The sequence below is a fragment of the Styela clava genome, chromosome 7 (assembly GCF_964204865.1).
Source record: "Styela clava chromosome 7, kaStyClav1.hap1.2, whole genome shotgun sequence".
NCBI lineage: Eukaryota > Metazoa > Chordata > Ascidiacea > Stolidobranchia > Styelidae > Styela > Styela clava.
The window spans coordinates 19,709,634-19,734,788 of record NC_135256.1 but is presented as its reverse complement, the minus strand read 5'-3'; the positions used below and the strand labels follow the sequence as shown (position 1 = coordinate 19,734,788).

Here is a 25,155-nt window from a genome sequence, read left to right as displayed (position 1 = left end):
TGCAATTGAAAATGGCGGAAAGTGCGAGTTTAGAGTCTCGATGAATGAAGAAAGTTTTTATTTTGTACAAATTTTAAAGATAAATTTTCGTGAACATTTTTAAAATAAGAAAAACTGGGATGACAAAAATTTGTTTCAAAGTAAAAAAAACTCAAAACCAAATTAAAAGCGAAATGGTCAATTATTCTTTGTTTTTGAATTCGCTTGGCTAATATCAAGCAGGCTTTTAAATTTGTTAAAAATACTCTGATTATGATATTTTATTTCTTTGTAACTTAGTATCAAAAGTTGTTTAATATGTTATTTGACTCGGTACTGCTATTCATTGAACTTTTGAACTTTATCATAATATTCTTGAACTCAATATTCAGAAATGCAAATTACAGACATAAGAACGAGCTTGCTTCTCAAGTAAATCGATATAAACGTTGCTATAAAAAAGTGAACTAAAAACTAATATTACCTCATAAAATAATTGTGAAGTGTTCCACATAAACTTACAATTGTGTTATTTTCAACGGCAGCTCAAATTCAATAAAAACTCAGAGATTGGTTTGTTGTATAAGAAACAGATAACCTTATAGGATTTTTTTTGCACAAACGCTCAATACGCAATTACTGTAAAGTGAAACCAAATGTCCATTCTATCATCGCAAGTAGAATCGTTTCATCGTTCCTATATTTGCAATGGATTCGTTTCATACATCGTACGAAAAACCACAAGCCATTATGTGACCTCTCGCCCAGCAGGGTATAATAAAATTGAGATGGAAATGTCGTACTGGTCCTTCTAATCACGTTGTAGACTTTTACATATCAGTGTCTGCTAAAGCCATATTCAGAGCAAACACTACATAAAATATAATATACCGAACTTGTATACAACTCATTCATGTAAAGCATCGGATATTGCAATTGCCAAACTCAGCTTGTAAATATCATTTCATCACTTCTACATCGATATCGAGCATACTTTGTGCTGTGCTTTGAGGTGTGAAAGGAATACAACAGATATATTATATGGTTTATTTGAATATAAGTCCGAATTTCTCAAAAATAAAGATGAATGTAATCTAACTTGATTCTTCGAAGAAAAAATCGAGTTCGCAAGTTACTGATTTAATTATTATGATCCTATCCTAGACTACTGTTTGTAACATTTTCTTTCGACGACACAGTTCACGATTAGAGAAGAAAAAAAAAAAAAAATTACGAAATAGCTCAATGATGGAAACAATTTAATGACGCACAAACACGTCAGATCACAGGTCAGCATAATCTGGTGTGAAAATTGTCACAGCTGGATACTTTCATAGGAGATGAAGTCACTGTTTTGAATTTGAAAAACAACATCAATTTTCGTTACACCTATAATTTTTTTTTGTCAAATTTAATTAGAAATCAGTCGAATCGTGATTACAGAAGTAGATGGTGTTACAAGTTTAACGTCGTGTCACGAAAATTCCCGTTGGTTATTCAATACAAATGGCACTTTGAACATCTCGTAAATTCCACAAGAGCCATATACGATGTAACGTTATTAAGTACCGTATGCTGATCGGCACTGAGCCTGGTATGCAACTGCTAATTTCTTGTCGACAACTTATTCTAAGAAAAAATTGTCAATTGTCATGCATGAACTTGACGATGAAATGCGACTTAACAACGAGCCACTAAAATTATTGCATATCAACACACATAAAAAGCAAATATTTTGTTATAATCTGTCCTAAGAGAGGATGGTCACTTGCGATATATGCGCGGCAGTATCCACTTGTATATGAGCACTACTGGAATCCACTCTCAGTTAAGCATTTGGTATTATGAGTAATCCATTCTGTCTAGATGAAATTTAAATCTTATACGATATTACCATAATATACCATAGACTTCTTAATCTCGTTTACCTGGTACTAAAGCGATTACATTTCTCAAAATGGCGTCGCACGAAGGTTGGGCTTTACCACTCTGCGACAAGGGCGCTGTTGAAAAACGACACCATTGACTAGAGTGAGCGTAGAAATACATTGGCCATCCGTTTCTAGTCCGCTATTTGCATAGTTTTTAGAATAATACAACACAGCTTGAGATTTTGTATTCACTTTACTTTTAATTGGATGCGATATTCGACATTACAAGATTAGCATATGTATATTTATATATATCAGTCTCGAGTTAAATGCGGCTTCCAAGTAATATGCAAATTGATAACAAATTTTGGTAAAATTTATCATTTTTCTACGGAACTATTTAAAGCCGAAAAGCGCGGTTCTCATTTTGCATGTTGTTTATTTCTATCTCATAAAACGAATAGTTCCCACGGTCAAGACAATGACGATGTCATAAGAGATATAGCTTATGATTATTATCTAAGAAGAAGAATGTCATTCCTCGAGACGTGACGCCCTTGTCAGATCCGCATTTCCGAAAATATTATTATTTTCGTAAAATAGATGCCTTTCACAAGAATGGTTTATAGATGAAACATTGTTCAATTTATATCAATCATGCTTGGGGAAGTATGAGACCGGAAAAGGATAGTTTTTATCGAATATGAGCGATAAAAAGATTTGACAAACTTGGTCGGTAAACATCGCCGTCGCATATTATACTTAAATACCCCTCTTCAATCGTTTTTGTGTATTTTTCTCACACTGCTAAGTTAACAAATGGCGTTTCCGACTGATTGCCGTCATAATTTATCACGCCATAAAAATACTAATCGTCGACGACGAATCCAGTTCGAATCGATGTTAACCGTTGGTCGCACCCTCTTTTGCAGAAAATAAATCGATACTCTTACAGTTTCTCTATCTTATTGTAAAGTGGTAATGTCTGATGAGTCCAACTTTCTTCCGGTACAAAATGAATAGTGTAATTATTCTTTGAGAACATTTGTCTGTTATTTAAAATTGCGATAAAAATTACAAAATACTTTCCGCGTCGATGGCAAAAACTCAAATTAATTACATTTAAAGTTCGTGTTAACACTTTTACATTCTATTACAATTTGTCAGCTTTGTCACAGAATTTGTTTATGTATTTTAAAAACAAAACAAACAATAATTCTTGTATTTTAATGTCGGAGTCCGAGCAATATCCGGCCACGATCTTTTTTAACATTTTCGCCTATCGGTCTATCTGCCTCGTTTTGCCTCGGGCACTCGTCTCGCGGTATGGGAACCGTCGAGAGAGTATTTTCCCACACTAGTAATGTTTACGAGATCGGTCCTTTGGGTAACCGCGCGCATGACAGAGATATGTGACGACGGCGGGCGACCAAGTTTCATCAAATTATAACATAATCCCGTTATGCGAGATCAGAATTACTCGGTCATAAACCGTGGATTTTGCTTTTTGTCAATTATGACACATCGAAGAATACTGTGATTAAGTCGAATATTCTTTTCTACAGACAATCAAGTTTTGATTTGATTGAACAGTCAATCTTGACCAATGATATATTTTGGTCACAAGTTCAAAATAGTGACCATCGTAATAAAACACGCGCCATCAGAGAAGAAATAGGTGTAGCAATATTAAAGTTAACTAAATTAGAAAATCTGGTATTTTGAAACAATTAAATTATTATTTGAATAATGTTTATATTTGAAAACTATTTTTTATGTTTTTGTATTTCGATATTTCGACATACATTGTTTGACATTATGAAAACATGAATCAAAACGACAAAATAGTATAAATATCGCCTGCTCTAAATATTGCCAAACCGCAAATATAAGAGCATTATGAAATGTAAGAATATTTATATTTTTGAAATATTATAATTCGGCTGAGTATGTATTAACTTCTGTAACCGAAATAATCTTGGTTGAAACTATGCATTCACATAAAATTCCTGTCAAGTATATTTAGATATAGAATTGCTGATATTAATATCATGTGAAAATTTAAGGAATGGTGTATGGTTAAAATAATTCAATACTTTTGCTGAACAATGAGAAATTTCAAATAAGACGTGAAACAGTATAAACTAGGAAATAATGTAACGATATATATTCCATTTCTTATGGGGAAATATATTCCCTTTTAATTATTTAAAAAGCAAAACTTTCAAAACGTTTAATAATTTTTAATTTAAATCTATTTAAACGGAAATTGGATATTGAAATGATTTAGAACCATCAAAAATTATAGATTCACTTGACGTTATAGATACATACAAACAGACCGATATTGCAAACATCACAACGCTTTAAATAAAAATATTATATACAAAAGTATTAATAATAAAAAGTGTCATTAGATTTGTATACAGTTCAGATAGATCAGATATTTTGAAATATTTAGTAATATTTTTATTCATTTAATTTCATCATTCTATCTTTTTAAGTTTTAATATACTGTGAGATTTATGTCAAGTCATGTTTTTTTTTTGTTTGTTACACATTTGAATATTGGAGAGCTAATCAAAATTGGTAAATTCTACTTTCCCTAGTCTTCGACTCCTCGCCCGCGTCGGACTCGAATTGAACGCGTGGGAAAGTACGTCATACTCGAGTATAAACTAATATTTCCACGGCTTATCAAATTTACAACAGTTTAAATGTAAACAAAGAAATTTATTGAAGTTGATACAAATCGATCATTCACCGCAAAATTAATAAAAAGAAAATGACATTTTGCATTTTATAAAAATTGGACTTTTTATTTTAGGCTTTTAAGTTTTTAAAAATTGTTCTAGTGAGACAAAATATTGTATTAATTGAGCTTGATTTCCTGCATATTTTATAACAAAAGGGTTTTTATGAATGCCAAATTTGGATTGGAAGTAATAAAAACTCTTATGCCTGATCACAATTGTTCGAATCAAATCTCTCACAAATCAAGCTTGAAACAGGCATGTCCACAAATCAGTATTATCATTGTCAAACAGCACAAACGGTTCTACCAATATCGTGGGAAATGCAAACAAAGTTATGACAATCTGACGTCTTCAAATATTTCATTGTAACAATTGAACAATATGTGCACATAGTGATACACACCCTATCAACCGACACAAATTTAAAAGAATAATGAAGCTAGATAATCTACAGTCAAACATGAATGATGTGTCCTTAAGTTTGGTTTATTGACCACCCTTCGCCAAACTCCAGTAAAATAAAAGAGAATAAAGGTATTGACGGCGAGGAAAGGATTAAAGCAGGAGTGTTAAAAACGTTGACGACGTGTTGAACCTTAAATCACTCTTGTCTCATTTTGCTGACTTTACGTAAAATTTATAAGAAGAAAAAAGGCAACGACGTTAATTTTTTTTCTAAATTTGTTCGATCGCCAGGCTCGTGCCTGCCTCGTGCACAACGCGCGTCGAGAGAAAGAACCTCTCACCCAGAGCATGCAGGAAGTTGTGTCCGATCTTGTGTATGAAAGATTAGTAACTTGAGTAATACTCGCCTTTGTCAGGGAGGATAACATTTTGTCGGATCAAACTCAAAATTCCACAAATAGTAATTTAGTTAATAGTTTATTTCTCTGTATGGGAACAACAATAAAACATACTACAAATATTTATCGTAGTAAATTTCTCATTTTTAGAGTTAAATAATTTAAAAATAGAAAATGCAACCGAATGAAATGGTCGATGAAAGTCAACAAGGAGAAGAAATTGATTCCTCTGGAAGTGCTTGTGGTGACAATCCCAAGGTGGATATGATATTTAAAATGATATTGGCTACAGCGCATTTGCCTGCCAAAGTAGGACAAATTCAGATATATTTTACCGATATATAAGATTCAGATAAACTAAAGGAATTCACTATTGGATTAAGATATTGCTATCGAGAATTCTTAATGCTGATGTCCTATTCGTATCCAGAACTTTATTTATTTGCGATTATATTACGTAGAAATAGATTGTCATAGACAAAATGCATATATCTTCAAAAATGGGTGTTTCATTCACTTCGATTTGGTCTCGGAAAGCAGAATTTTTTCAAATTTGAATTGTAGATCCCATTGTTTTGTAGTTTAAAAGAAACAATCCAAGTCATTGTTTTATATTTTCGTTTATTTAATTGCAAATTGATTAAAATTTCAAATCAATTATAGATATAGATAATTTATTGATTGCAGTTTAATTTGAATCTCAAATTCCGTCACAGGACATGGTGTAATGTATACTGGTACATCATTCCTATTTTATTGAACTCGTTATTTTCTGGATCAAGCCCAAAATACAAACAAAACAAGGTTACGTTTAATACAAAGGGTTAAGTTATTAAATAATAAAATACTTTCAGTTAAGGTCAGTTAAATATTCAAAATATAAGAAGACAAAATGTCCATGTCAATTTGTTTTGTCGCACCTGGAATAATAATGCAAAATGGCTGACGGCAAACTTCACACGAAACTCTCTCGAAATTATGAAATTATGACAGGTTGTATATCGTAAAACACTGTTTAGCGCATCTTTATCGATGCGATCCATTCAGTTATGTTAAAAATTCCATCCACATAAAATGTTACTTTAATAACAGATAGTATTCTGTGATTTCAATGATTATTTGTCATATTTGTTTGATTCTTTTGAATTAATATTTTTTCATATTTTATTTATTATCTGCTCTGCAAACAAAATTAGGCGCAATTGAACATCGAAAAATATATCAATTTTATTAGGAAGGACGAATAATCTCCAGTTGAAAGATTTAAGATTTTTGTCCGAATGTACGCTGAAAATACTATCACTCTGTTAAAATGGTATTTCGGTAGCGCGATGTTCTGTCCTGTTTAGGTTAGTAACACATTTTTCTCTTTGAATTTAAACTGATAACCCATCCCGACTACCCATGCAACGATCTTGATCTCCGAATTCCCCAATGATTTCAAATTTAATCATAATTTACAAAATAATAACAAACCAATTTTTTTTTTTAAATCTTAGTCTTCAAAGCCGATGATGGAGAAGAGACGAAGAGCAAGAATCAACAACAGTTTGAACGAATTAAAAACAATTCTACTTGAAGCTTTGAAGAAAGATGTTAGTCGTTTTTACCAATACTTTATATACATATATATTTATATTAAAATACTCTTGAAGTAGAATTGAATCAGATCTTCATGTAATTTTTTATTTAGCGAAGGAAATGAATATAATATAATGTTGTTATTGAATTTGAAATTCGGGTTATTTAATTGTTAACAATTGTTTTATGCGGATGAAAAATATTCCTATAACATCGAATCATTTATAAAGTTAGAGCAATTTATACAAAAGTTTATGAACTTTGCTATATAAACAATGCAAATTCAGATATAGTGTAGGAATTCGATTGGTGAAATCTTACTTGAACAACCATCGATTCAATTTGGTGGCTTGGATACACGTGTACATAATGGAGAATGAGCAAATAAAAATGTGCGACGGCTACGCCATTTTGTTATACTTGTTTGAAACTTATAATAAAATACATATAACCGATGCTTTGTTTCATTGGTGGATTTGCTGGAGTAAATGAATTTTGCTCCACCAGAAAGGGAAAAATATTCGAATTCTTCCGTGATAGATGTGATCAACTTAAAACATTAGGACAATAAAAAGTATTGTATTTTTTTACTTTAAAAATTTGTATGTTTCACAAATAATGGACCTTTCCATGAACTAATTTTATTTGATTTCCCGCTATTTCAATTTCAATATTGAAACTGCGTAAACTAAGGTTAAATTTGTAATTATATTTTCAGACCACGCGACATTCCAAGCTAGAGAAAGCTGATATTCTGGAAATGACCGTGAAATACTTGAGAAGACTTGAACGACAAAGAGTCACAGGCGAGCGGCATATAGTATTTCTAGAATATTCAAGTGACATATTTGCGTATAAATTATAGACATACTTTGAGGGACATTAATATTATTGTTTAATCGGTCTTATATTACTGGCGTAGATTTGTGCACCAGGATTATGGTATTTTCCGTTAGATGTTCAAATGCTTCTTTCCGTTATCTGGCCCAAGGTTGTAGCTGAACAGTAAGCTTTGTTGGCACAGAACCATTATGGCGTTATACAGAGAAATCTTTCATTTATGACAGAACCAATTTGGATAATATTACTGCCGTCGCATTTTTCACAAAGTTTTTGCATATTCTCAACGTGTGCATATCATTGAAAAATTATTCAATAACACCATAAATGTATGAAAGTCAAATATTTCGGTGTTGGACACTCCAACAATAACAATGAAAGGTTATTATAGAAAATATAATGCAGAAAATTCAATGATCCTTCTGTTATTGCATTATTAAACTCACAAACTCACATTTTACAAACTTTTAAATCGCGGCTTCATGTTGCTCAATGTAATATTTTTTCCCATATTCACTCAAGTGACTTCTGTTTTGATAATTAAGAGTTGCTAAGGCCGAAAATACTGTTTCACACAAAAGGGTATTAGGAAATCAGTATACAATTGACATTCTCCACTTGAAAAAAACCACCGAATGCTGAAGAACTGCCAAAACTTCATGGTTACGCGAAACCCCAGTTGAAAAGCACTGCTCTAGCTAGACGATTGTCGTTCAGAAATGGACTTGTTCGAACTCAGATACCATAGAATAAAATATATAAATTTCATATTATCATGAAAATACACAACGCATGCAACATAATATATTTCAAGTAATTAACACGATAAAAACATTTTCAATATCCTTAATTTTTTTTCATGTCCAGCAATCAGAATGAACCCTGCCGTTGTTAATAAGTACAAGGCTGGATTTAATGAATGTAGAAACGAAGTTACAAAATTTCTAAGCACACATGAAGGCGTTGCAGTTGATGTTCGCACTCGGCTGTTAAGCCATCTTGAAACTTGTCAAGAGTCTTTGCAGGTAACAGGATAATATTTGTTTAAAATAAACTTTAATAAATTGCACATTTTCAACTTTATAATGTGACACATCATTGACATAATGCATAACGCAATGTAATACAAGAAATTTCTACAACATTTGCGCAAGCACGGCTTAGATGCGAGTAACTACTTGGACTGGTTTCGACACAGAAGCAGTATTTTTGGACGCAGTCAAATGATCTGAATTACAATGTCTATAAGCAAAGGACTCGATACTTACTTCTGGTTCAGAATAGATATGAAACTTCGGTCAGCTGGCATAAGAATATATTGTCTATTGCATTTTAAAAATGATAGTTGGCGCAAACGACACCAACCAGTTCGACATAACCAACCAACCATCTTGATTAATTAAGGGGTGCGTACATCTTCAGTCATTCGATTTCATTATGTTATTTGAATTATAGAAGTCCGCTGTACAATTAAGTTCAATTCTGATACGTAAATGTGTTTCAAACACACATATATAACGACAATGCTTAACATACCTGGCCCTTTTCAGTCTGAGCTTACAAATGAATTACATCTTAAAGATTGAGTAATAACAAATAGCTGTTTAGCTATTTCATTTAAAAGTAGCGGATCTAATTGATTACCATCGATGACTATTTAACGATGTCGATCGCAGGTAACATGCTTGTAATTGTTTCAACAAAATCAAATGTAACGTGGGCCTCAGGCATCTTGCCAGTGTTTTGAAATCAATGCGACGCGACTCTGTTCTTATTTTTTGATTCGGCTTTGAATTTTAATATTTTTTTTATATTTTTCTCTCATTCTAGCCGACAAGTCGTAAAAATGACAGTAAAAATTACACAGCATCCTTATTTCAATTTCAATCAATTTTACACGAAGGCATAGAGAAAATGGGAGTTCGGCGCTGCTCCAATCGACTACAATTTATGTTTACTTATCATTGTTTAGGATCAAGATCAAGATTTTTCATGTGACGAGTTCGCCGACCAGCCAATGAGTTGGATGACCTCGCCAATGCAGAGTGACGATCAGACCAGTCCAAATCCAAAGTCACCAGCAACCAAGATATCGTGTACAACTTTGCGTAAAGAAGGTAATGGAATTGGGAAAATTATTTTATAAGTGTGTTTGCAAGTTGATCGTGGTATTTTCATAGATTATTTTCTGTTTACAGATTCACAACAAATCATTAACACTGGCGAAGAATTTTGTAGAGAACGCCATGGTGCACAAGAATCCCGATTTGTCGAAAGAGAATTTCAAAATGTAATATGTAGTTCCACAATTACGCCGCCATCTAGCGTCGAGATATCAAGCCCTGCAAAAGGTTGCCACGCAGACGTCGCCTTTATACTACCACAAGTGGGGGCAGAGAGTGGATTTGTAGCAAACGTTCCTAACACAAGTAGTAACTACGCGCGGCCTGTTGTTTTCCAGGCCGTCCCTACCAAAGAAATCATTCCAGAAAATGAAGATTCTTATCGATCGATACAAACTGCAGGCCCATCACATTCTGGTTTCCCGAATGCCGGCAGGATTGTTCCGTTAACAACTTCCAGCAGTAACTTAGACTTTGCAGCAGTTAAATATTTAATTCCTTTCACTGGAAATGAAGCAAATCCGCAGAATGTACAGGTTCCAACAGCATCATCGATACGCCGTGAAGCAGTGAATATGCAATGCAATGTGGAAACAGAGAATTACTCGACTGAATACAACTACATTCCACGTGAAAATTTGACAATAAATGCAACGACTGCAACAAGACAATATGCTCAAACATATAGCCATAGTCATTCAAATTATCAAAGTAATAAAAATCCTTGGAGACCGTGGTCTCACGATAATGTATCATAGCAAAACAAACAAAAAAAAAACTACAAATGTTCCAATGAGATATACGAATGCAATATTGACTCATGCAAATTTTGCATAATCGAAGAGTTCCATTTTCACGATTTCATGACATTTTTTTCAATGTTGTTTATATTTTATAAATGCTCATAATTTTTAACTCTAAGCAATCTTCAGCTAACGTTCCATAAAGTTCTTTGGTATCTATCGCAGTCTCTCAGAACTGTAAATCATGAATATGCTGGCACACTGTCGAATATCTGTTTATTCAAAAGGCATTTTAGGGATATCTTTAGAAGTTGAGTATATTCATTAAAATCGATTTGGTGCGCCTGGATATACCGGTAGTTGTCAGACACATCCAGAAATCAAAAGTACACGTGACATACAAAACGACCAACGGAGATGGAATCGGTTTGAAAACCATTTAAGTATTGGAGATTTTGAGATCCACACCGCTACGACACTAATTTAGGTCCACATACGTGAAATTTAATGCCTAATTACAGTATAAATTTGAACCACGCATAAGCGCGTCTCATGTACATTTCCAACTTGAACAAAAAATATTGATGGTAAAATATTGACGAAACTTGTACTCGACTTCGTATTGCTGATGTAATTTTATTCCATCTTTCCTGCGATATAAATATGTATCATCACATGAGAAAGATCAGAAGGAGCTATTGACCTTGAGAACATACTATAGATATCTTGGTCATTTCTTATTTGATTTAAATTTTTCCACAACGCAGTCACGTAATGAGAAAGCAAAATGCTTATGTGCAAAGAATGTTTACCTAGTTGCTTTTTATAAATTTACGCGTCATCTCGGAACACATGTAACTTAGTCAGTGCAAACTAACAATTCCGTTTACCAGTACCTACAACAAGATGTTCCAAAGGTTATTACTCTAAATCAAATTGATACAAGATGGATTATGTTTTGATTTGATTCAAATGTACACAACGGTATTTTGACTGACAGATTGGCGCGCCCGAATTGAGGACATGACAAGGGTGCGGGTGTCCAAACTATTTGATACCAGAGAAAAAGTTCGATAGTAAATATATATAAACTTGGGGTTATTTATTCAAATAGTTAATTTATAGAACTTTTATTCAAAACTAGTTCGGGATGTTTAACACGCATTTTTACGGAAGAACCACAGCTGGTTATCGAGTAGCCACACCCAATTCAGAAACAATATTGAATCAATCATAGCAGTTACTCAGGCAGTCGTACCAACCCTAAAATGTGGCAAAAATATATAATTTGGCAGTAATTTTTGCAGGTAAGTATTTTCAGAAGAGTAACTTGCACTTTAGAAGTATAATTATTCTTCAGAAGAGTAACTGCACTTTAGGTCACACCTCTTAAGATGGGGACGTCAACTAGTAAAACCTGGATGATGCCCGCCATCAATAAATCATATCAAATCGTTGAAAAGTATGCAGAATGTTAAACAGAAATAGTAATCAGACTGCGAAGGCTGTTGTTCAGCTTTCATCTAGCAAGTGAGATCTTCGACCAACCAAACCTCAGTGACTCAATAATTAACACAGATATCAAAAAAAAATATAATTCATTCTTCTATATCTTATTTTATAGATACTACGAGCCGATGTAACAATGCAGCATGGCTCTTCCATCAATTTTCACCCCCCATTCTTGTACAACATAATTAAATATCTGAATCTGAATCGTAATATATATAGGGATTCGACGCTGCGGTGATATTTTAGGAGATATAGTAAACGTAATAATAGTTTAATTTAATAACGAAAACACTATGTCACAAACATCTTTGAAGTATAGGAATAGGCGTTTGACTATTTTAAAGTTCGGATTAACATATCTATATATTTTGATGCAGCTTGAGGTATTGCATATTTTGTGGCATTAGGTATAGCATAAAATGAAGTCAAATATTACAGAGGGAGTATTTTACGGACAAATTTGTGGATTTATTGTTGCTTTTGTATCCGGAGTAACATGCACAGTAACGTGTGTTTGGAATCAATGGAGCAAAACCAGTTCCTCTGAAAGTGCTTCAGTCCTAGGTACCTGAAAAATCTAGATTTGTTATCTAGTAACAAATCACAATTGCATAATTTCAGAGTTGCTTAATTAAGGAGAGGGAAAACATATTATTCTCCATATATAGTTGATTTAACAAATGAAATCACCATATATATATATAACATACATAAAACTCATTCAATGAATGACCAATTGATTTTGTCATTCATGCCCAATAGAATAGGTGAAATCCAATTTATCTATCATGAATATTTTTTAATTTAGCCCAAAAATGAAAACTGTAAATTACTATGCAGTATGAAAAGACTAAATTAAGAATTATTTAGAAATAAATGCATTATCTCGAATGAAAATGCAACATTAACTTATTGATTTTATAATTTCAGGGGCAATATGGGGATTCAACGGAATTTGGATTCAGTGTGTTCAACATTCAACAGGACAATTCCAATGTAACAATTATAATACTGCCGTTATCAACCTACCAGGTATGATGTAAATATAATCAGCTTGGGTGGATTAGGCATTGTAGAGATGGGGGTCAAGAAAAAAATTGATCAGATAACTGTCGATAATTTTAGGTCAAGCTCATGCTTTAGAATGTTTTTTAATTGTATATTATTTTAGCTTATATGAATGCCATTCGCGCGTTTATGTGCATCGCCATCATCTTTTCCGTCGTTGGATGTTTTATGTGTTTGATTGGAATGCAATGTAGCAGACTTTTGGAAACGATGCCAAACGCCAAGCGACTTGTAATGCAAATAGCAGGAGGGCTATTCATAGGAGCAGGTATGATTGAGTTTTGGGACAATTTTAAACTTACGTATACGTTGCATATTATTCCTAAAGGTTACGTACATTGCATCGCTATGATGTTGTAAATTTTATTAATCGTTGGTATAAAATAGTGTTTTCACGTCAGATACGTAACGATAACTGACGTTCTGAATTGTTGAACAAAATACTGTAATTCGAACATTCATTGTTCTCCAGGCTGTCTGCATATGAATTTCGTTAGATCAAATAAATAATACTTGATTTGTTTTACGAACTGAGAACCACATCTGACGCAAATTCTCACCGTCCTTGATGGGGCATTGGACTCGTGCCTGTTTATGTCTTTAGTCTTTATGCGTTTTTCCTAATTCAATGTTACACATTACAAAAAATTGTTATTTTAACCAGTAAAGTAGAGAATACAAATTCATCCAATCGGTAAGTATACTTCTATGAAGTTTTAATTGAATCTCTTATATCATGATATTCCAGAATAGGCCTATGAGAACATCGTCTTGGTTTGCATCTAGATTTGACCAAAAAATAACAAAATAAGCATCCTAAAATTTAAGGAGGCTATTTTGACCTAAATTCGCAAATTTGAACCATTACAAATCTACGGGTACAATAATATGTAAATAGTAAATACATGACAAGATAAATCTGGAAGTAAATGACGCAAATTCTATTTGTTTTAGGAGCTCTCACAACAGCGTCACTCTCATGGTACACGGCAATGATAATCCAAGACTTCTTTTCTTATACAAACTATGACAACATGATGAGATACACGCTCGGTGCTACGATGTACGTTGGAATATTTAGTGCCATATTATCTTTCTCTGCTGGTGTCATCTTCTTATGCCTACCGGGTCCAAAAGAAGAGCAAGAGAAGAAGTTCAACTTTGAATATAATCGTAGCACTGCCAGGTCAACATACAAACGACCAATTCGTTATAACGAAAGTCAAAGATCACTGAGTCGATATGATGAAATGCAATATGTGTAATTGATGGTTCTATTATCTTTGTACGCTTGTCCACCTGTATATTACACCCAGGACATTTGCGCCTGTATACGTTTATACCCACGGACATTTATACTCACGTATATTTGCGACTACGGACATTTGCACCCATATAAATTTCCATCGGCGAACATTTGCAGCCATTGACATTGGGACCCTTAGAAATTAGCACCGCCTACAAACTTTTGTACCCGTGCTCATTTTCACATGCAAATATTTGTGAGTTTAATCGGAGTTTTTTCATTTTGAATTTGTTTAACCCGGGTTCGTTTTGGGGACATATTGCATCAGTCTGTGAAGTAAACGAGGTTATGACGTCATTTCCAAGTCCATCAAGTGTTGAACAATCCGAATGTTATAACGAGAAAAGGATACGAACACATTGCAAATTTGCACGCCATTGGTTTAGATTACCATATATCCACTTAGTTCAAGTGAGACCTGGAAACATCTTCTAACAGTTGATACCACTAGAGAATACTATCCAAACATTACAGGTGTCTAAACAACTTGCTCGATGTAAATCTGGGTTTTCTAAAGTTGTCGTTTTCTATTTTTCTTTTATCTGCGTTTTATTACTATTTCTTGTTGCAGCACGTTTTACATGTGTCATTAGTGAACTCTGGCTATCTGCATATATTTGCTTTGGCTAGTTTTCATGCGATGTAATTTCCAGAGTGTATTAGCAAAATACCATGGCAATGATGATTTACTTAATTGATAGAAAATGAACGTAACAAAGACTAAGGTGAAATAAGAGTTTTAGTTGCAATGATTATAGTTAAATGTATGTGAATGCAAATATTCGTGGTTGCAAATGTACCCAACTTTACGAACCATAAGGCGCACTTTTAATTTCTCCTTTACCAAAAAATAAAATCGATTAGTGGGTTAGTGCTTTATGCTTCATCGCATACACTCAAAGGTAATACGGTATTACTTGAAAAACCGTCTTATAGCACGATGCGCCTCATGTATGAATATAAAGCCAGTCCAATTAATTTATTGACAGTGCGCGTTATGATGCGATGCGCTTTATGGTCTGCAAAATACGACATGGGTGCAGACATGAGCGGATGTTGTCTATAAGGGAGTTCTAAAATCTGTGGATGCAAATGTTTGTGACGCAAGAGTATGAGGATGCAAATCTACCCTACCCAGGTACAAATGTGCTGTCACCTTAATTGATAGGTGAACGAAAATTGTATAGATAACACTTAAGAATTACAAAGGGCTAAACGTAATCTGTACTTATTTTATATACAACTCTTTATTATATAGTGTGCATTAACAGAATGAAAAATACACTTCTGATTTGTCTCACCAATTCTCTAAGCAGGCATGCCGCCGTGATCGAATATCATCTAAGCCTACAGCCGAAAAGCTGCTAAGACCATAGAATATAAGATATGATTTTCATATTCATCCAGGGGAGAGAACTGCCGATAAGGGGGCTCAGTCATATGGCGTACCACTGTCCCACTCCGTTATCGGTCCATGTCGGGTATGTCAAACAATTATTTGATCAGATGAATAGACTTGATGGTAGAGGAATTTGCAACCGATCGGCGGTTATTTGACCCATCTACGTCCGTCCAGCAATCTTCAAGAAATAAGTTCATAGCCATAAACGTCATGGATGGAATGATTTATTAAAAAAAAACAATGAAAGAACAAAATATATATATATAGTATGGAACTACAGAACTACGAAGACGAAAGGACAAAAACATGAAAAACTGCCGAACAAACAGCTATTTGGATAGATATATCAGATTGTTCAAAAAAAAAAATTGAAACATTGCTTCCAAGGAGGCTGTAGTTATTAATACAATTAGTCACGGTAAAACGAGTTAATACTTGAATGATAGTCATTAGAAAACTTCGGGTTCTTTTTAAACAAAAAGAAAATATGAATGAAGATGTCACAACTCTTATAGTAGCCCATACGCAATCTTCAAAAAAGATTCATTTGCCAATGCAGGATCATGTTCACAAGCCTGAAACAAAAGTAATAAGTGGAGGTTAATATTTCTCATATACCTGAGTTAACTCGGATCAACCTTTGACCCGTGGAACTCAATATTAACAAAAAGCTGGTCGTCGCACCACTGATTACACTGGTCAAAGTTACCATGGTTTCAGATCATGCAAAAGGACAAAAGTTATTCAGTCAAAGAACTCTGCATCATCCACGATATAACAAATTGTACAGACTATGCGTAACCCTAGACCAGGGCCATGTAGGCGTGATGTAAAAAGTTACATTTTATGAACAGAATTTTATTTACAGTGTCTCAAAAGCAAAAGTAGAAAACAATAAGCCTCGTGCCAAAACTAAATTTAATCGCAATCTCAAATTCCTTGAGCTATTTTTGAGCTAAAACATCAATTTGGTTTGGTAGTGGCAGCATCAGGCAGGCCAGATTGAATTACCCAACGGGCCGGATTTGGCCCGCGGGCCGTAGTTTGCCTATGTCAGCCCTAGACAATTCCATGCCTTCCAAACTCATTCTCGTTATCTTTGGGCTGGTGTGTAGAAACTACTGGTAATTGGCACTGATTACCATATAGCAGTGGTTGCCAAACGTTTTTCAGGCGACCCCAATTTTCGTGAACTGAAAAGCGACCCCCAACTAAGAATAGTACACCAATTTCAAAAATCAGTATTTTTCATTTAATTATCTTAATGAGAACAATGTGCCTGTATATAGACTGCGTGGGGAACGTCGGTGTGACGTTGTTGTAAGTAAGTTACTGTTTAGCCGAGTCTCGAACAAAAAATCACAAAACACCAAAAACAGTTCAAACAACAAGCGTTCATTTGGACTCGAATGTTAACTTTACATTCACGTGAATGGTGACATTGGCCCAATATAAGAAACTATTTGAACAAGTACGACGATGCGCCGAAAAACAGGGAACCCTCAGAAAATTTGATAATACATGGCATCGTATGAAAAAATAAAAAGTGTGTGATAAAATATCTGAGATTCGAAATAATAATGGAACGCTGAGTTCTTTGACGAAATCTTGATCGACTTGACTTTTTTAGTCCAATGTCAAAATATTACAGATTACTTCATGGTTAATTCTGAAGTAAAACAGAGCATGAAATAAAAATAGAAAAAAAAACGTGAAACGAGGTCTCATCTTATTTTAAGTGCCTTTCATTTTACTCGAATTTAATGTTCCTTTGTTTTTGGCTGCATGAAACGCTTCAAAATTTAGTATGAAATATAACAAGTTTATAATTTTGCTTTTTGTTCAAGAACTTTATTTTGATGTCTCAATATAATAATATTGCAATACAAAAATGCAACATTGTCCACTTTTATGCGAAGGCAATGTGGACAAAAACATGTGCGTGTAGATATTACCCACAAAGTGCTTTCACAACGGATCGAAATCGAAGTGTGATTAGTCAGGCAATCAATAACATTCTTTTCAGACACCTAATTTAGGGTCAATCGCCTAATAAAGCACTGTTGCTTTGCATATTCGATAACAAAGCGGTTACATTGGTAGCAAAATAACAAAACAATATAATTTCTTGCAGATTGGTAAAAATCAGATTCGCGTACCAGCGGTTGGAACCATTAGTTTAGCCTGCAGGTATTCATGGAAAGATAGGATAAGGACTAAGGGTAACTACTTATAAACAGGGAAATATTATTGACGCACTCGCAACACCATCATTCAATTGCATTCACTAATACCTGACCAACACAAATTTCACTTTTCAATTTTTAAATGTGTGCGCTCGTTTAACAGAAGACGGGCGACTCTGGAAAATCTCCATGCAACCCCATCCGGGGTCGCGACCCACAGTTTAGGAACCACCGACATATCGCATTGCATGCAGACAAAAGTAGTTTTGGCAGAATAACACAATTTATAGAAAAGATGTAATACATAAAACAAAATATAATCTTTTACCATATGAAAATATTTTTTTGCTTCTTCTTCATCCTTCCTAATACCATTTCCTAGTTTCAAGCATCTTGATAGAAATATACAAGCCAATGTAATTCCTTTTATAATATAAGTTGGCAAGCATGACGTCTCTTGAGATATTCTTTCTATCTCATTATATGCAACAACCCTGCAGCATATTGAGAAGAAATTATAATTCAGATTCAGTATACTTGGATGTTAAAATTTAGTACTTCAACACATATAGATGTAACTAATCTGATGTAAGGAACAGTACATAAAAACTAGACAAAAACAGATGATGGTGCAAATCATGCTGCAAAAAGCAATTGAAAAATGTGTTCTTTGTCAAAAAATCACAACATACAGCAAGCTGCCTGGACAATTGACTCGAAAAATTATAAAAAAAAAGATTACAAATTTATGTATTGCAAAATTATTGATTTTTTGAAAAGAAATAATGTATCTGACCTTCTGGCAAGGTCACATGCTTTTGTAAATAATTTTTTCTCATAATAAAATTGCACAAGTCTTCCTTGTGCATAAACATTTCCTCTCTGAGAAGCCTCTTTTAAACATTCCAGAGCGTTTTTTTCATTTTTCGCGATTCCAAGTCCTTCTGCATACATTACTCCTAGAATACCTGTAAAAACAATTTTAAATTGGTATATTACAAGGAGAGAAAAGCTAATAACGTCGCTTAATGATCAGATTGTTAGTTCAATGCTCTGTTTTTAGGTTGGCTTATTACCATGTGTTGATTCGCCAATTCAAATCTTGTTGGGAGGGGGGATAAATATGAGGATTTCTGGACTCCTGGCCAGTTGTCACCTAACTTATAGTTGATAAGCGGCTTACTTCCTATACACAAGCCTGGATGAGAGGTTGTGATTACCCATATGCAAATCACATATCATTACTTTTTCTCTTCCTCAGGATAAATATTGAAATCACATGCTCAATCATACGACAAACTACATCTTCTCATTGGTAATCTGAGTTTAAATGTGCTGGATTCAAAGAGCATGGTAGCTGAAGGTGATCAGGTGCACTGTAGGTGATTCAGCAATTATAGGTATCACTTTGGATGTGTTAAAAGTACATGTACTTAGCCTACATCCATGGATGCCTTCATGTCTGTTCAATGGTTGGGTAATAAGGCTTCTCCCATCATTCAAGTCCACGCATATTCCAATACCTGGCATTTACTGGGAACAAGATGTGGTTCTGAATTGGCTTTCACAGCAATATTCGGCGCTCCCAAGTATGTGCACCAAGATGGCGCACAACCTGAACCCTAACCTGGTACACATATTATGTTCAGGTTGTGCACCATCTTGGTGCACCTACTTCTGGAGGTCTCATTATTCTGCCCAGTATAGGGCATCATGTTACAATTAATTATCCTTCAGGAAAATTATAATCCATCCAAAACTATAACAAAGTGTATTAGTTGCCTGACTATAAACAACATGATACTGACCTTGGGATTCCAAACTTCCATTTCCACATGCTTCGGAATGCCAAAAGAAAGCTTTCTTAAGATCTAAAAAATCCGGTCTGGAATACAACATACCAAGCATAGTTTGCGCATGAATACTAGCTTTTGGATTACCATCATCAGCAGCGAGTAACCACCACCTGAGTATAATATAAAAAAACTCGTAGAAAATATACGATGATCCTATCGAACAATTAAAACAGCGATTCTCAAACTTTTAAGCCGCTCTTTTTAAAATTTGTCAAGGCTCGCAATCCCTCTCAAAAATAACTAGCTAACAATAAGCTACAAATAACATATAGTGAGGCAAAAGTATGTTTTTTTCAATAAACATGTTTAAAATACCTGGATGGAATCGCAATTTCTACACAATAAAAAAGTGTAAATAGCCAAAATAAGGCGGGAAATATCAAAACTAACAAATATCTTCAATCCTAAATAAAAAAAATTTCTACAGCCCGTTTGTGAGGCGCGCTCAACCATTGGAAAACCACTGAATTGAAACATAAATCTCCTTCAACACTGGATACAGAGATTCTGCACACCTTTTATTCAGAACGAGGCCCCGTACAGGCAGTCACTGACACCTATTACTACTATTTTTGGAGGGACCAAAATATTTCTAGTTCAGCATTGCTTATACAATTTGTTACAAACTGGGTAAGATAATGGGCATGGAGTGTTCATAAAGATAAAATCCTTGTTTAGTGCATTGAAGAACAAAATCTTCGCATATCTTACTTTTCAGCCTCTCCATCACTTTGCTGAACTCCATAACCATCGAAGTACGCTCTTCCAACATTATATTGAGAAGAATGTATCAAATGTTTCGCTCTTATACTTTTTGAAGTTGCAACTTTCATCATGAGGTCCATTCCTTTTTCCTGAATAATGAATAGGATTTAATATTTATTACCAGGAAGAAATAAGAAAGAAATAAAATGACTTGTCTGTGGTGAATCATGGCCTTATAATGACGTGATATTATTGGAAAAACAAAAATTTCTACTATTGATACAAAGGTACATATAAGGGTTTTATATGCATACATTGTCATTAGATCATTCTTACTATATTACAATATCTTGCATTGAGTACTGAAATAAAAAAAAGTTTTCAAATAGTTTTATAATATACTCTATTGAAATATGCCCTGGTATAGAACTTGTTTTACAGAATTGGGGCCTCCTGAGGTACGCGCCCTCAAGTACTTCTAGTGGGCATAGCATAACGATTTTATTAATATAATATTCCTAACCCCCACTTGAGAACATCACTCAAAAATTACATCACTGCGACAGCACAATCACGTCATAGAGCTTGCTAAAGTATAGCTATGATCGTTCGAAATGACATCTGTGCCAACTATAATAAACTCACTAACGTCAGCGATCACTCTCTTAGCGGTATGGTTTTGACGAGAAAACGAGAGAAATAGCTTGCTCGATTTTGGATGATTGTCTGCACTCTGCACGACCATCCGTATACTTTGGAGAGCGGTATTACGTCACTGCAACTTCACAGTGATGTAATTTTTGGATGACGTAGTCAGGTGTTAGGCATGACATATGCAAAAATTGTTGAGCCAGGCCAACTGGAAGTACGTGCGGCGTGTACTTCAGGACCCCAAAATTGTTTTAATTGAATGACAAAATTTAAAAAAAGATCCAAATCCAGCACATCATAATCATACATACATACACTAGTGGTCAAATTGTTAGACTTAACTGCATTGGCATCACTGGTTACACATTTCAGGTTAAAATTATAGAGTCATTCTCGGATCGAGAAGGATCACATAACAAAACTGTACAAAATAGATTGTTGTTACTCACATAGTCAACATTGACTCCGACTCCATCAAAATACATGGTTGCAAGTTGGTATGCAGCTTGGTAATCAACATCTTTTATATCATCAAATTGAATGGCTGCTTTCTGTGGTAATTCCTAAAATAGAAATTTAGAAATGAAACAAAAAAATTCCCCTGCAATGCATCATTAAATTGGTACAACGAGTTAAAAATTGTAATACATTGTAATATTCTAGGATTCTGTATTTGCATAATTATTACAGTTGGAGAACGAAAGAATAAGATACAAATTGCATTTTCAACAAGTCAAGTATGAATATATATTTCATACCAGTACTATACACTAACACATATGTTTAAAGTAAAGTGGCGATTAAGCAAAAAATTTTTAAAAAAACTTTTTATAATACCTCTTCATAATAAAATTGTCCTAGCAAAAATGGAGCTTCTTTATCACCACTCTTAATTTTTTCCAAAAGGTGGTTTTCCACTTTTTTAAAGAGTTCATCTTCAGAAATATTTTCTACGCTATGCTCATTCACTTCATTATGCAACGTACTGACAACACTTCCACCGGGAAGTGGTTCCAGCCCAATACCCTCCATGGCATTGAAATAACTAAAAGATAAACTAACTTACACCTAGACCTACTATAACATCTAATGAAAATAGTGACAATGAATATTAAATTTTACACCAACCTTCACAAAATTTAATTGTATTACCAGATGCCATTTGCTATGTGATACACCAATTACAAAAATTTACACAACAGTAATATTTTAAAGTTAGTTGAATAATTTTAAAAAAAAATTTTGCTGATATTCTATAATAGCAGTACAAAATTGTAATTTTCATGCCTGTGCATCTGCATAACATTAACAATATCACTAACAATAAATATTTGTATAAACTTTGAAAATTGATAGCAATTGAGTACTATAGACCAGAGAACATATTTATTCACAGTTCAGTGTTTACACATGTTACTTGTTTATTGCCAGAAAATTTTATTTCCTGAATCATTATATCTGTGGATGTGATAGAAAATAATGAAATTTAACAAATCATTATTTTTCTTTATAATGAAACAGGTATGGAGTCAAAATAACTATATATTTAAAGATCATTTTTCAGGTGCCATCGGCCACTTATCGCTGAAATGAGCGTTCAATATGTTTAAATAATGGTGTATCTTTGACTGATTAAACATTTGAGCAAAGGGGAAAAAATCATAGATACTGATACCAAGATAAGACAAAAGTATTATACTATAAGAATATTTGTTTAGAAAGTTTTTTCAACGGACTGGATATAAATACAATGAGGGAATGCTACAACTGCAAAGAATAATTTCAAAAAAATAGACAAGTGTGAAATTCTGAAATTGATCATTCTGCTGGGTTTTGTATGACAATGAGAAGATATTCTTTGTCTGGAGCGACCATAATTTCGTGTTTCTTTGATCTGAGACGTAGAAAAGTGAGATCGTTTTGTGGATCAATATCCCGAACGGTACTTCGAGCTTTCATTGTGAGCGTATGAATGAGTCCAGAATATTGAACAGTTGTTGAATTATCCAATGTTGTTCGGATCGGAATTCCTTCTGGGTTGACCACAATAATACCGATAACTCCTTTATGGGCTTGTATTCTCTTTACGGTTTCTTCAACTTCAGACATGGTGTTGTTTAATAAAGCTAAACTCACAAAGTAAACCAAATATGCACACAGTTTCAATCGCAAAGTCGCAGGAAGCGCCTCGTTTCGTTTCCCAAGGCAACATACATGAAGCGTAACATAATATAGCTATAGTATGACGTCATTGGTAACTTTTGATTATGTAAAAGTGAATATTTCGAGTCATTTTCGGCTGCTAAAAATGATTTGGCTGTTAATGTAAAGATATACCAAATTGAAAAATTTAATATTAAACTAGAAGAAAAAAAATACGGGTAGGAATTGCACCGAAGCGACGTTGTAAGTTAATATTAGGGAATATTGATTATAAAGAGATATTTCAACTACGGTATTATTTGATGGAAATATTACGTATTATCTGGTTTGTAAATAAATCCTGATTACAATATCATTTTAATTCACCTGCAATATATTTTTCATTCTGGTCTTGTGCGACGGCTGTTTTCGCTCTCTCTCTCCTCCTATGCATCACGTGATCGACAATTAACCACAGTAGCCTGGCGGAACTTGACTCTCTCTCTGGCTCTCTGGCTGAGTCTGGCATAACAGATTTCAGGATTCATCAAATTTTAAATTTTAAAGGTAGACTATGTATGTATTGTGCTAACTTGAAGAATTCTCCATAACTCCATGCAAATCATAGGAAGGATTGTACAAAGGATATCTTCAACAAATCATTGAATCATGGGAAATATGAATTCAACAGAGAAAATATTTACTTTTCAAAAAAATTGGGTCTCGTGTAGTTTCGTACTTAACATACTGGGTCTGGTATAGTTTAGTAGCACATGTACTTCTAGTTGACCTGGCTCAACAATTTTTGCATATGTCAATCCTAACCCCCATCTGACTACGTCACCGAAAAATTACGTCATTTCGACGTCACAGTGGCGTAATAAGACCCACCGAAGTATGCGGATGGTCGTCCAAAACGCGCAGACGATCACCCGAAAAAACCCGAGCAAGCAATTTCTCTCGTTTTCTCGTCACAACGATCACTATAGGAGAGAGCTCGCCGGCTTTAGCAAGTTCGTTATCGGCAGCGCAGATGTCATTTCGGGCGATCGTAATTATACTTTGGCAATCCCTATGACGTGATGGTGACGTCGTGGTGACGTAATTTTGGGATGGCATAGTCAGGTGGGGGTTAGGAATAGCATATGCAAAATTCGTTATACTACAGTGCTACGCCCACCGGAAGTACTTGTGGTACTAAACTATACTAGACCCAACATACTTCTAGTGAGTGTATCGCAATAATTTTTCGACATATCAATCTCGTCATAGAGCTTGCCAAATACTCGTACGATCGTCCGAAATGGCATCGGCACCGACGATAAGGAACTGACTAACGTCAGCGATCTCTCTCCTATCGGGATCGTTGCGACGAAAAAACGAGAGAAAAGTCTGTTCGATTTCGGGTTCTCGTCTAGGATGACAGTTCGCATAGTTTGAAGGGCTCTATTACGTCACTGTGACGTTGTAGTGACGTAATTTTTGGATGGTGTGGTCAGGTGGGGGTTAGGATTGACACATGAAAAACTTGTTATGCTACGCCTACTAGAAGTACGTTAGGTACGAAACTACATGAGACCCGAAAAATTTTGTACCATGAAGTTGCTATAGAGACGTCTAGATTTTAGACG

The 25,155-nt window shown here is 34.3% G+C and overlaps 4 protein-coding genes across 4 annotated transcripts; 2 read left to right on the top strand and 2 right to left on the bottom strand.

Annotated features, from left to right (window-relative positions):
- The first annotated feature begins 5,554 nt into the window (after positions 1 to 5,554).
- Positions 5,555 to 11,038, top strand: LOC120328154 (uncharacterized). The gene is made up of 6 exons (XM_039394571.2): positions 5,555 to 5,667; positions 6,909 to 7,004; positions 7,709 to 7,796; positions 8,698 to 8,855; positions 9,803 to 9,947; positions 10,029 to 11,038. Exons 1-6 carry the CDS (start codon positions 5,584 to 5,586, stop codon positions 10,709 to 10,711), a joined length of 1,254 nt encoding a protein of 417 aa, XP_039250505.2. The 5' UTR covers positions 5,555 to 5,583; the 3' UTR covers positions 10,712 to 11,038.
- A 1,551-nt stretch (positions 11,039 to 12,589) lies between these two features.
- LOC120328372 (claudin-19-like) lies at positions 12,590 to 15,879 on the top strand. The gene is made up of 4 exons (XM_039394835.2): positions 12,590 to 12,772; positions 13,139 to 13,240; positions 13,380 to 13,544; positions 14,231 to 15,879. The coding sequence occupies exons 1-4, from the start codon at positions 12,628 to 12,630 to the stop codon at positions 14,539 to 14,541; spliced, it is 723 nt and encodes a 240-aa protein (XP_039250769.1). The 5' UTR covers positions 12,590 to 12,627; the 3' UTR covers positions 14,542 to 15,879.
- A 313-nt stretch (positions 15,880 to 16,192) lies between these two features.
- LOC120328776 (LRP2-binding protein-like) lies at positions 16,193 to 22,545 on the bottom strand. Its single transcript, XM_039395314.2, has 7 exons — positions 22,220 to 22,545; positions 21,832 to 21,945; positions 20,738 to 20,880; positions 19,979 to 20,136; positions 18,967 to 19,138; positions 18,499 to 18,664; positions 16,193 to 16,559 (listed from the first exon to the last, which is right to left on the bottom strand). Exons 1-7 carry the CDS (start codon positions 22,412 to 22,414, stop codon positions 16,494 to 16,496), a joined length of 1,014 nt encoding a protein of 337 aa, XP_039251248.2. The 5' UTR covers positions 22,415 to 22,545; the 3' UTR covers positions 16,193 to 16,493.
- On the bottom strand, positions 22,468 to 23,622 carry LOC120328777 (dynein light chain roadblock-type 2). The gene has a single exon (XM_039395315.2). It carries the CDS (start codon positions 23,489 to 23,491, stop codon positions 23,201 to 23,203), a length of 291 nt encoding a protein of 96 aa, XP_039251249.1. The 5' UTR covers positions 23,492 to 23,622; the 3' UTR covers positions 22,468 to 23,200.
- Positions 23,623 to 25,155: the final 1,533 nt, after the last annotated feature.